This window comes from Notolepis coatsorum (genome assembly GCF_963971535.1).
Source record: "Notolepis coatsorum genome assembly, chromosome: 2".
NCBI classification, from domain to species: Eukaryota; Metazoa; Chordata; class Actinopteri; order Aulopiformes; family Paralepididae; genus Notolepis; species Notolepis coatsorum.
The window spans coordinates 47,990,446-48,003,733 of record NC_140166.1 but is presented as its reverse complement, the minus strand read 5'-3'; the positions used below and the strand labels follow the sequence as shown (position 1 = coordinate 48,003,733).

At 41.2% G+C, this 13,288-nt stretch overlaps 1 protein-coding gene across 2 annotated transcripts in view; it reads left to right on the top strand.

Moving 5' to 3' along the window:
• The window catches only part of LOC311224335 (prominin-2-like), a 42,634-nt gene extending 33,156 nt beyond the window's left edge, over positions 1-9,478 (top strand). For both annotated transcript variants that reach the window (XM_084309290.1, XM_084309291.1), the window contains exons 13-24: positions 367-490; positions 850-944; positions 1,128-1,212; positions 1,767-1,913; positions 2,562-2,633; positions 2,719-2,808; positions 2,901-2,954; positions 3,806-3,886; positions 3,989-4,057; positions 5,189-5,278; positions 6,090-6,205; positions 7,154-9,478. In XM_084309290.1, the coding sequence (XP_084165416.1) occupies positions 367-490; positions 850-944; positions 1,128-1,212; positions 1,767-1,913; positions 2,562-2,633; positions 2,719-2,808; positions 2,901-2,954; positions 3,806-3,886; positions 3,989-4,057; positions 5,189-5,278; positions 6,090-6,205; positions 7,154-7,286 (1,156 nt within the window). In that variant the 3' untranslated portion in view covers positions 7,287-9,478. The remainder of the gene's footprint in view (positions 1-366; positions 491-849; positions 945-1,127; positions 1,213-1,766; positions 1,914-2,561; positions 2,634-2,718; positions 2,809-2,900; positions 2,955-3,805; positions 3,887-3,988; positions 4,058-5,188; positions 5,279-6,089; positions 6,206-7,153) is intronic.
• The last annotated feature ends 3,810 nt before the right edge of the window (positions 9,479-13,288 follow it).

The following is a 13,288-nucleotide window of genomic DNA, read 5'->3' as shown; positions in this document are numbered from 1 at the left end:
GTATGTCACAAATGTAACAGTACTGTATACCTGTATATCATGTATGTCAGAAATGTCATGATATATATATCTGTATGTTGCGTATGTCATTAATGTCATGATGAATTGAAAATGGGGGACCCTGATGTAAACAAGACAAAAGTCTTTCTCTGGTCTGCATCCCCTTAACAATTGTGTGTATGGAGCCGTACTGTATTGTACCCATTCTGCAATCTGTTAATAAAGTTTTCAATCAATCAATCAATCAATCAATCAATCAATCAATCAACCGTGTCTCTCTGCTCTGCCTCAGTCTTAAGAAGAGTGATGTTTGAGTCTAATATAACTTAGTTGGGTATTTTTTTTCTTTTTCACATTTCCCCACAGTTCTATGCTCTTGAGCTTTGCATTCTCCTGGCTTTTCGTCGTTTTGGTCTTCATCACCCTGTTCCTCGGGGGTAACATTCACACCCTGGGCTGCCGGAGTTTCACCCGTGGCCAGATGTTTACAGTGAGGACCAGATCCTTTGTATTTATTATATATATATAGGTCAAATGGATCAAACATCTGAAGAACAGGCCAATTATCTTTGTTCTTTCCATTAGGTTTGATCTTTTGGGTTGTAGTGCTGAAACCAACATTAATGGCTGAATTGTTGTATGAGCTGATGTTTAACCCTGTCACTGCCACACGACAGCCGGTTAACCCTTTCACTGTGACAATACAGAAGGTTAGCCTTTTACTATCACACAACCGACGGCGATGCTCCATCATTAGCACCATTAGCTCCACGGTGTGATAGTAAAGGGTTAACCTGCTGTCGTATGGCAGTGAAAGGGTTAACCAATAACACTACTTCACTTAAACAGTTCCTAGACCAGCAGGAGGACCTTTTCTCCAGTCTCAAGGTCAGTCGGGGAAATCAGACCGTTCAACATCACTTCAGCACCTCGGCGATATACCAGTAAGCTGTTACTGCTCACATAACATAACACCATAATTCAATTAATCTAACCAGAACATTACTTTCAGTCCATGCCATGGCAATACTTTCACATTATTCTGTGTCTCAACCAGTTTGACCGGATTTTGACATTTTTCTCACTCTATTCCCTGGTTCACACGCTCCGCATCGTCGCTGCTCCAGAAACTGTTTGAGCGGGCGCTCTATGTTCCGCAGCATGGATATGAATCAACTGTTTGACTTGGAAGATTTCCTGAATTCCACTAAGGTGTCAGTCTATATGCGTCACATTTTTTTTTATCTCCATAGCTTCCATTTGTCATGAATACAAACTGCACCATGTCTTCCAAACAGAGGTACAGGGATGAGGAAGGGATTTGACATTCACGGATGTTTACATTTTTATTTTATTTTATTCATGTTTTACATATATATTTATTTATTTATTTATTTTTAACGTTTTGCATATATTTGTATATATTTGTTTTGTAAGGTTTTAAATGAGTAAGAAATACATTAATTTTGAGTAGTGGAAAAGGGGTAGGGTTAAATAAGTGTATACTTCTTCCTACTCCTTTTCGAACATGTAAATTGAGTTATGCTCTTTTTTTTGTTTTGTTTTTTTTCAATTTTTTTCTTTTATTGCTATAGATTAATGATTGTTTTTGTTTTATTTTGTTTGTATTTACTGTACATATAAATAAAGATTTCAAATCAAATAAAAAGAAAAACAGAATTTCCACCTTAGTTCTTTGTAATTCTGTGACACCTTTTGACTGTTTTGACCTTGACCTTGTGCATTTCTTCCCCTGCACATCGCAGTACCTGGAGGGGTTCAGTGAAGCTCTTATGAGCATGTCATTCCACATGAATGACCTGAAGCTGCTGTCTGACGATGGCAGAGACGGTCTGCTGGACTTCAGACGTATTGGCCTAGATAACTTCAATTATGACACGCTGTTACTGCTGGTAACAATGCACTTTTTTTTGGGTCTTTCTGCTGGTGTATGTTGTGCAGTGGTGTAAAGTAACTAAGTATTTTTTACTCAAGTACTGCACAATTACTTGAGTATTTTCATTTTTTTTATTTTTTTTTGTACTTTTACGCTGCTACATTTGAATTCAAATATTGTACTTTTTACTCCACTACATTTATCTGAACCCATCAGTTACTGATTACTTTGAAGAAAAAGATTTTGCATAAAAAAACATGGCAAAAAATATATATAAAATACTTCTCTACTTACAAAAGTAACGTTTTGAATGGAGGAACATTCACTTTTACCAGAGGACTATTTTATCCGAGTAGCTCTACTTTTACTGAAGTAAAGGAACTGTGTACTTCTTCTACCACCGTGTGTGTGCGTGTGCGTGCGTGTGCGTGTGCGTGCGTGTGTGTGTGTGTGTGCGTGCGTGCGTGCGTGTGTGTGTGTGTGTGTGTGTGTGCATGCGTGTGTGCGTGTTTTTTCTGTGTCTGCTTGCAATGTTTTTGGGTCGAGGGAGGTGACCTTTGCTTTGGCCTTATTTGCGATGAAGAAGTTGCCTTGTTGTGCTCATTCTGCTCTCATTCTGCTCTCATTCTGCTCTCATTCTGCTCTCATTCCGCTGCCCTCTCAGCTGAGCGAACCAGTCATGAAGAGAGATCTTGCTGCTTTGGCCCAAGAATTAAATCAGAAGGCAGAACTCCCTGTAAGTGTTTGTGTATTAAGATAAAAGGACAAATCTTTTGAACCGTGTGTAACGTAATTTACAGCGTTCGCAATCTATCTGGCAGGAAAATACAGACATTAAGGCAGACTTACAAGAGGAAGCAACAAAGTCCCAACACCTGCACAGCCTTGTGATGCAACAGACAGCAGACGCAGTAAGTTTCTTGTGTGGGTTTGATCTTTTGCCAATGGCTGTCACTGATATCTAACTGACTTTGTTTTCCCACCTATGCTTTCACCACCTCAGGTCATAATGAGCTCAAGTGTCAGGGCCTTGAGGGATATCAGCCAAACATACAAGGTGCATAACAACATTCCTCAAACAAATTTGTTTTCCTTGTTCTCAACTCTCTCTCTCTCTCTCTCTCTCTCTCTCTCTCTCTCTCTCTCTCTCTCTCTCTCTCTCTCTGGAAAGACTGGGACTGAGAGGAGCTCCAGATTGACTGTGAGGGACAAAAAAAAGTTAATGTTGTTTATGTTTGTAATGCAGATGTGATATTTGACCAACCATTGAATAAGTAACCATGGGATAGAGTGTAACTTGATTAATTTAGTTATGAAGGACATTAGCAAGATGAGTTCATGCCTGTGATGGACAAGGAAATGTATACTGATATCTTGCTCTTAAAAGTTTGACAGGCCAGGGAGTTCCTTCCCATCAGACTGTCGAAAGCTTCCTCATGTGATACATGGGAGTTTGACAGCAAGTCAAAGTCATTTTCTGTCTTTTGTGCTTCAGTGTCTATTTTTTCCCATGAATTTAGACATAGAAGATGGTACTAATCAAGTCAAGAGTAGAACATAATAATAATAATAATAATAATAATAATAATAATAATAATAATAATAATAATAATAATAATAATAATAATAATAATAATAATAATAATAATAATAATAATAATAATAATAATAATAATAATAATAATAATAATAATAATAATAATAATAATAATAATAATAATAATAATAATAATAATAATAATAATAATAATAATAATAATAATAATAATAATAATAATAATAATAATAATAATAATAGTAGAATGGCTATTATTAATAGTAGAATGGGGGGGGGGGGGTAGGTGTGTCTAGGAACAGGGGTGTCAAAGCTAATTACTTTTTATTGGAAACTCTTTTCTCTCGCGATAGGGTAATGTGGACAGAACACTGAGCAGTTTCAGCCAAGCTGACGCAGCTATGAGCAGCCAGGTTCCATACATTGTCGGAAACGTAAGAAAACATTACACCTTTATTATAGACTTTCTGATTTCATTAATGTTTCCATGATCTTACAAATCATCGTCCCAGAGCTCATGTCCTCCCTTCCCTCAGGTGTCCCAGTGTACCCTGCAGAGAGCAGAACGTTCTCTACTGCGCTACCTGGACTGGCTCCGTCACGCGGTGGGTGAAACTAGGGCCACTGATCTGGGCTCAGCGACCACGATAACTTTCCCTGGTGACCTAAAAGGACAATATATATAACGTATGATGTATATCATGCCATACATACCTTATGCATACTGCACCTTATGTGTATACTTCATCAGAGCATATATTTAGCATTTAGCATTTTTAGATTAGATATTAGATTATTAGATTATATATATATTGTAACTATATTTATTGTAGGGCAAATATAACTGAGAGGGCATATATACCCTCATCTTGCACCTTGTTGACCATATAATATGTGCATGTCCAGAGTTAATTATATTGTTTACACTGCCTTTTTCTTTTTTTATTCAATTCTTATTTTTACTTCTCCACTGTACTATAATTCTATTACCTGTCTTCTACTACCTGTACCCCCCCCCCCCCCCCCCCATGCTGCTATGATGCCTGAATTTCGCCAAGGGGATCAATAAAGGAATATTTTATCTTATTCAAGCTAATGGACAGGTATTTCATTATTCCACATCAGGCTTGGGTGTGAAGAAGCAGCTAATCTAGTCCACAGGTGTCATGATATTCTGTTAACTCATTAACCACCAGACGTATTGTTATTACCTGCATTGCTTTTTCCCTTTTCTTACTCTCTGCATTGATTTTACTCTGTCTATTATATGCTCATTGTATGTCTATTTTATTGCTGTGAGGCACTTTGGGCTGCACTTCTTGTATAAAAGGCGCTATATGGTTTATTATTATAATTATTAATTATTAGTATTATTATTATAATACACTGAAGCTGACTCTAGATCAGGACTCCAACTATAAGAGGCTTTGTGAATGGAGTGAATGGATTCTGGTTTAACTGGATCCCATGTTGACAAGATCAATCATCAGGGCACAACCATACCGTATACTGTTGTTGTAAATGACCTTCCATTCTTTCACTAGCTGGTCCACTCCCTGGGAGGTTGTGCAATAAGTATTATGTCAATAATGGTTTATGGCAATAAGGAGTTTCTGAGAACATTCTCTCTTATGTCATGCAGCTAATGCTTGAATGGACTTGCTACATGGTGTGGGTGAGAGGTAATTATGGACTAATACCGCTTTTGACTCCTCCATGTCTATGTTTGTTTGTAGATCTTGGATGAGGTCATGGAGTGCCATTGGTTAGCAAGGTCTGTCGACAATGTGTACACAGCAGTATGCCTGAATGTGATCGATCCATTGGTGAGTGAAATATTCTAATTTAACCCTTTCACTACCACACTACAGAAGGTTAACCTTTCACTACCACACTACAGACGGTCAACCGTCTGTAGTGTGGTAGTGAAAGGGTTAACCTTCTGTAGTGTGGTAGTGAAAGGGTTAAACCTTCTGTAGTGTGGTAGTGAAAGGGTCAACCGTCTGTAGTGTGGTAGTGAAAGGGTTAACCTTCTGTAGTGTGGTAGTGAAAGGGTTAAACCTTCTGTAGTGTGGTAGTGAAAGGGTTAACCTTCTGTAGTGTGGTTGTGAAAGGGTTAACCCTTTGTTGTGTGGTAGTGAAAGGGTTAACCTTCTGTATTGTCGCAGTGAAAGGGTTAACCCTTTGGTAGTGTGGTAGTGAAAGGGTTAAGATACAAAGGGATCCCCCCCCCCCATCTTGTTATTAGTACTTCAGCATGTGTAGGCCATGTAATGAATGAATGAAAACTTTATTTAACAGATTGGAGAATGGGTACAATACAGTACGGCTCAATACACACAATTGTTAAGGGGATGCAGACCAGAGAAAGACGTTTGTCTTGTTTACATCAGGGTCCGCCATTTTCAATTCATAGTGACATTTATGACATACATGACATCATGACATTTATGGCATATGGACATACATGACATACAGGTATATAGTACTATTACATTTGTGACATATACGATATGCAAATATACAGTACTGTTACCCATAGATCCTAACAGAGAATATATACATATGATGGGGAGGAGACTGTACATTAGGAGGTAAAAAATATACATATACATAATTATGTGTTTGTGTCTGTAGAATGGCTTCTGGCTGTCTCTGGGCTGGTGCTGTGCGTGTTTGGCTCCTGGAATCATCTTAATCATCTATGTAACAAGACGTCTGAGAGCCATCCCACCCACGCCAGTTTTCATTTGGTAAGAGGCGTGACTTAACGGGGGAAATCCACCTTGAAACAGAATACAAATTGTGCTAGTCTGTGACAGTTACTTCAATATAAACATATACCTCAGAACACGAGAACAACTAGAGAGATGACTCCTTTTCTCTGCACACACACACGCGCGCGCACACACACACACACGTGCACACACACACACACACACACACACACCCCACTTCAAATGGCACTATATTGTACTATCTTCTTGTATTTTGTACCCTTTATATTGTATCGTATAGTTGTATCTTATAGCATATTATCGGACTGTGAAGCTCTGTACCCCCCCCCCCCCCCCCCCCATGCTGCTTTTACACCTGAATTTCCCCAAGGGGATTAATAAAGGATCATCTTATCTTATTTTATCTTATACCTGTTATACTGTCTCCCCAAACTGGAAATCAGAGACTCAGGGTTTGAATTTGTGATGTCATCAAGTGACACATTTTGGAGTCGGTTCATTGTCAATGGATTTCTGACCAATTTTGTGGGCACACAGATTTTTTCACTATATGGAAGATTGGCACCTTGTGGCTGATTTAGGTAACTGCACCTTGTCAAAATACAGCAGATAAGAGCAAAGGCAACAAAAGGTAAAAAGGGTTTAGCTCTAGAAATTACATTGTAGCCTTTTATGGATTTTGCGGCACTGCTCGTCCCCGACCAGAAGATCTTGTATGGGGAATTTCATCTGTATTTTATGCTCAGCAATTTCCAGGTCTTTTCAGAGAGGTTCAAGTCTGGGACCACTCACATTCACAGACATTTCACATAGTTACAACAAGCATGAGCATTGCCTATACTACTGACTATACAAACTTTAATTTTGTCTTATGAAAAGGCTTTTATGAACGTATAGCCTATGCCACTTGATTATTTCTGATGCCCTTTCAGCATTACATGTTTTGTTGGGTTCTTTTTGCAGGAATCACACGTCCATCCTGCCCGGCACCCTGGATGGGAAGTTGCACACAGAAAAGAAAGACTCGGAGAAGACCAAGCCCAACATTTATATGACTTATGAAGAGCTCTGTGATGATCAGAAGCTTCACAGTTGAACAAATGAAAGGCAAATGTGAAGACAATTAGAAGAAACCTAAAACAAAATTACTAAATTGATAACTATAACTATATTGATTGATTGAAAATTGTATTAACAGATTGCAGAATGGGTACAAGACAGTACGGCTTAATACACACAATTGTTAAGGGGATGCAGACCAGAGAAAGACTTTCGTCTTGTTTATGTAGCAGGGTGGATTATCCCTGCTTCGTGGGAACTGTGGTGCACGGTCACTAGGTAGCGAGACACAGTAGAACTCTGGCTAGCTGCACCTCCGTCTTTGGGGTCAGGAGCGTCAACTGGAGGCTGGCAGTGGGAGTGTATGGGGCCCAGGATTTACAAACCTAGTCCGGTACTCTGGTCTTCCTCTCTCTTCCAGGGCAGTCAGCAGTACTCCCCAACACGCCCTCACTCTCCCCAATTGTCCCCTTAGCACCCCCCCACACCTAGTGACTGGATGGTAAATAAATAACTTGGTTCCCCCCGCAAGCAGTACCCTCCCTCATTAACACCAGAAACCTTACAGTGGGAAAGGGAAGGTTAAATAGGAAGGGGTTAATGATATATATGTTACCCGCATCAAAGGGTTAAGATTAGGCTCAATAAAAGACACACACACCGTGCTCCCATTCAGTCTGATTATTATTGCACCATTGTTCTCGTTACACAATAGTTACGGTCTGGTGATTATTGCACCATGGTCATCGTTACACGATAGTTACAGTCTAGTAATTATGTAATTACGCCCTAGGCACCAAGTGCTCTCGCTGTACCCAGACTAAGTGCTGCCCACGTCTGGGCTAGACACAGTATCAATACCTTCCCTAAGGGTTTACATATACTGCTCTAGTACTCCGTAATATGGGGAAAGAAGGGAGGACATAGGGGAGGAATAGAAGGGTTCACTGAATGGGAAAATATTATTACACCAACACGGTATCACACTCAAAAGAAATAAACAGAAAGCAAAAGAGTGGGCCCACAAAATACCAGTAAAAGTCCTATCTTAATGCCGGCATGTATTGTTTGGGGTACCCCTATGGAACGGTAGTAGCAACGTTACTTTCGCCCGCAGGCTGCACCACACTGTATACTGTATAATAGCTCGGGAGCATCAATGCCCATTTGTACTCATCCGAAATGGCCGCCTCGCCGCGCCACTGTTGTCCGGAAAGCAAGATGGCGTCGAACGCTCTCGGTGAGGATGCTAGCAGGCGGAGCTGGGGCAGAGAGGCAGCGCCGGCTGAGAGCGTGTGCTGAGTGATGACGACCCCTGCTGGACGGGATGAACTCCCGTAGGCTGCAGGCAGCCGGGTGCAGATCTGGTTGCAGGTAACCGGGGCAGACTGATTGCAGGCAGCCGGAGCAGACTGATTGAAGGCAGCCGGAGCAGACCGGTTGTAGGCCCACGCGCGTCTCGGGGCTCGCACTCTATACCGCACACAGTAACTACTGTAACCCGATTGTTAAGGACTTTGATATGTTGTTAGCCGCACGTTACTTATACCGCACACAGTAACTATTATAACCCGATTGTTAGTGCTTGGCTCTGCACTGTTTGCTCACACACTATCGCTGGTACTGCTAGGATATCATGTCCACTAGCAAGTACTTCCTATCATCCGTCGCTATCCCACGGGGCCCTCCAACATAACTTCTGCAACAGGGCTCTCCCGAGCCCCCGTCCGTTGCGACTGTTCGTGTTCAAGTTCACTGCCGAAGAGAGCGTCTCTCTCCTTCCGCTTCCATATATCTCCTTCCATATTCCTCCGACACTCTCTGCCTGACACCGCCCCCTGCTGGTCCCGCCTACTAGTCACACAGGGAAGGATGTTGAATATGGTCCAGCAATACTGTGTATGGTCCATACTCCAGCCGATAGAAGGAAGAGAAACTCATATAATTGCTCGTGGGAATATCAATGATGTCTTTGTGTACAAAGGGGATATAAAACACAAGTCAGCAGTTCTGAATAATAGACAATATTTTCAGGCTGCTACATTTACATCACCTCAAAGGCGCTAAAAACAAAATTACAAATTAACATCTCAAAACAAACTTGTCAGACTGCTTGACTTTACTCCAAGAACCCACCTCACCCCTGCCCACTTTGACTACCTAGGATGTCTTAGAGTAGACGACAGAGTACAGCAACTTGCAATGGGCAAGATACACTACACCACTAAGGTACCCATGATGTACATGTCAAAATACTTCCCAAAGGTCAGTGAATACCACACCACAACACCAGAGGGAGCTCCACAAATCATGTTAAACCCAGATTTGGCTCAAACAAGGGATTAAACACGTTCGCAATTATGCCACATCAATGTGGAACGCCCTACCCAAAGCTGTAAAGGAATGTGAATCATCACTACCCACTTTCAAAACCACTCTCAAAGAGCACCTACGGGAGACTGCAATTCGAAACTGGCCCCTGTAAATGTCCAAAGTAACCCAACCCCAAACTGTCTACCTGTATGTCATTTTTCAATTTTGATTGATTGATTGAAAACTTTATTAATAGATTGCAGAATGGGTACAATACAGTACAGCTCAATACACACAATTGTTAAGGGGATGCAGACCAGAGAAAGACTTTCGTCTTGTTTACATCAGGGTCCCCCATTTTCAATTCATCAGGACATATATGACATACATGACATACAGATATACAGTACTGCTACATCTATACATTTATGACATACCAGATTTGCAAATACAGTACTGTTTGTGATACAAAAAGAGTCCAGAAAAGAGTATATACATTTGATGGGGGGGTTGGGCAGGAAGGGGGGGGGGACACTGTACAACTGTACAAGCAAAACTGTACATTGGAATATTGACAACCATACTTGGTCATTTACTGTACATTGGAGGGGGTTGGGTTAGGACATTTACATGGGCCAGTTTCGAATTGCAGTCTCCCGTAGGTGTTCTTTGAGAGTGCTTTTGAAAGTGGGTAGTGATTCACATTCCTTTACAGCTTTGGCCGGGTAGGGCGTTCCACATTGATGTGGCATAATTGCAAAACGTGTTTAGTCCCTTGTTTGAGCCGAATCTGGGTTTAACATGATTTGTGGAGCTCCCTCAGGTGTTGTGATCGTGGTATTCACTGACCTTTGGGAAGTATTTTGACATGTACATGGGTACCTTGGTCGTGTAGTGTATCTTGTAGACCAGGCCCATTGCAAGTTGCTGTACTCTGTCGTATACTCTAAGCCATCCTAGGTTGTCAAAGTGGGCAGGGGTGAGGTGGGTTCTAGGAGTAAGGTCAAGCAGTAGTCTGACCAGTTTGTTTTGTGATGTTTGTAATTTTGTCTTTAGCGCCTTTGAGGTGCTTTGGTAGCATGAGGTGCAAGCATAGTTGTAGTATTCATCATGACATACACATCATGTCATGATGAATTGAAAATGGGGGACCCTGATGTAAACAAGATGAAAGTCTTTCTCTGGTCTGCATCCCCTTAACAATTGTGTGTATTGAGCTGTACTGTATTGTACCCATTCTGCAATCTGTTAATAAAATGTTCAATCAATCAATCAATCAATCAATAGCAATCTATTGTGGTGTTGTGTTACTTGTGTATTTGAGACCTTTGATTAATGTATTCCCTGTTGTGTTCTTCAAGATGAGCATATCCCTTCCTGTTATAATTTGAAGGAATATAAACATGCTGTTAAATCAATTGCATTGTCGAGCTCTGTCAGGATCTAGGGGTAACAGTACTGTATATTTGAATACCGTTTATGTCACAAATGTATCAGTACTAAATACCTATATGTCCCTATGCCATAAATGTCATGTATGTTGTGTATGTCATAAATGTCTATATGAATTGAAAATGGGGGACCCTGATGGAAACAAGACAAACGTCTTTCTCAGGTCTGCATCCCCTTAACAATTGTATGTATTGAGCCGTACTGTATTGTACCCATTCTGCAATCTGTTAAATAAAGTTTTCATTCATTCATTCAGCTCCAATAAAACATATTAAACTAATTGTTTAGCGTGAAAGACCAAAATATATATTTCCATGTGTTGGTTTCTAAGGGCGCCGCTGGTGTAGTGGTATCATGCAAGATTCCCATTCTTGCGACCCGGGTTCGATTCCCGGGCGGCGCACGTTTTTTTCTTCCCTCCTTTTTTTTTTATGTTGCATTGTCAGCAGCATGATCAATCCCGTAGTAGTAGCAGCAAACATAATGTCTGAAACGTTGAAATGCCTCATCTCTTCTAATCTAAAACAATATCAATTCATTCATTAGCTAAGGAGGTAAGTAGTAGTAGCTTGCCCTCTCACAGTTGAACTCTTTATATATCTGGGGTCAGTCACATGCACTTTCCAGATGTGTCCAGCTGTTATACTTTACTCTATGAATAATACACGTTTTATTAACCCTTTCACTGCCACACGACAGAAGGTTAACCCTTTACTATCACACAACCGACGGCGATCACTTACCTTACCCGCGGAGCTAATGATGCTAATGATGGAGCATCGCAGTTGGTTGTGTGATAGTAAAGGGCTGAATGAATGAATGAATGAAAACTTTATTAACAGATTGCAGAATGGGTACAGTGCAGTACAGCTCAATACATACAATTGTTAAGGGGATGCAGACCAGAGAAAGACTTTCGTCTTGTTTCCACCAGGGTCCCCCATTTCCAATTCATCGTAACATATATGACATACATGACATACAGATAGACAGTACTGCTACATCTATACATTTATGACATACCAGATTTGCAATTACAGTACTGTATTTGTGATACAAAAAGAGTCCAGAAAGAAAAGAGTATATACATTAGGCGTAGAAACTGTACATTGGATTGGGTAGGTGGGGGTGGGACTGTACATTGGAGGTGGTTGGGGGGGGGGGTAGGAGTGGGGGGGGGGGGGGGGGGGGGGGGTAGGAGTGGGGGGGGGGGGGGGGGGTTGGGTAGGAGGGGTGGGTGGGGGACACTGTATAACTGTACAAACAACACTGTACATTGGATTATGGGACTGTACATTGGACTGTACATTGGAGGTGGTTGGGTGGGTGGGGGGGGGGGGTGGGTAGGAGGGGTGGGTGGGGGACACTGTACAACTGTACAAACAACACTGTACATTGGATTATTGACAAGACCATACTTGGTAATTTACTGTACATTGGCGGGGGTTGTGTTCGGACATTTACAGGGGCCAGTTTCGAGTTGCAGTCTCCCTTAGGTGTTTTTTGAGAGTGTTTTTGAAAGTGGGTAGTGATTCACATTCCTTTACAGCTTTGGGTAGGGCGTTCCACATTGATGTGGCATAATTGCGAAACGTGTTTAGTCCCTTGTTTGAGCCGAATCTGGGTTTAACATGATTTGTGGAGCTCCCTCTGGTGTTGTGATCGTGGTATTCACTGACCTTTGGGAAGTATTTAGTCATGTACATGGGTACCTTGGTCGTGTAGTGTATCTTGTAGACCAGGCCCATTGCAAGTTAGAAGGCTAACCTTCTGTATTGTCACAGTGAAAGGGTTAATAAAACGTGTATTAATAATAGAGTAAAGTATAACAGCTGGACACATCTGGAAAGTGCATGTGACTGACCCAGACATATAAAGAGTTCAACTGTATTGTCACAGTGAAAGGGTTAACCAGCTGTCGTGTGGCAGTGAAAGGGTTTGATTGATTGATTGATTGAAAACTTTATTAACAGATTGCAGAATGGGTACAATACAGTACAGCTCAATACACACAATTGTTAAGGGGATGCAGACCAGAGAAAGACTTTCGTCTTGTTTACATCAGGGTCCCCCATTTTAATTAATTCGGGTTAATTCGGCTAACCAACGTTATTTATCCAAATAAATATGAAACACCTGTTAGGCTGCCGATTATATTATGTACTATTATTATGTGTCGGCGGATTTCCGTGCAGCAGAGAAAGAAAGCTCTGCAGCTGGATACTATTGCAGGTTCACGCCGCTGCGCGCGCCGCTCCGCCATCTTCAACTCAA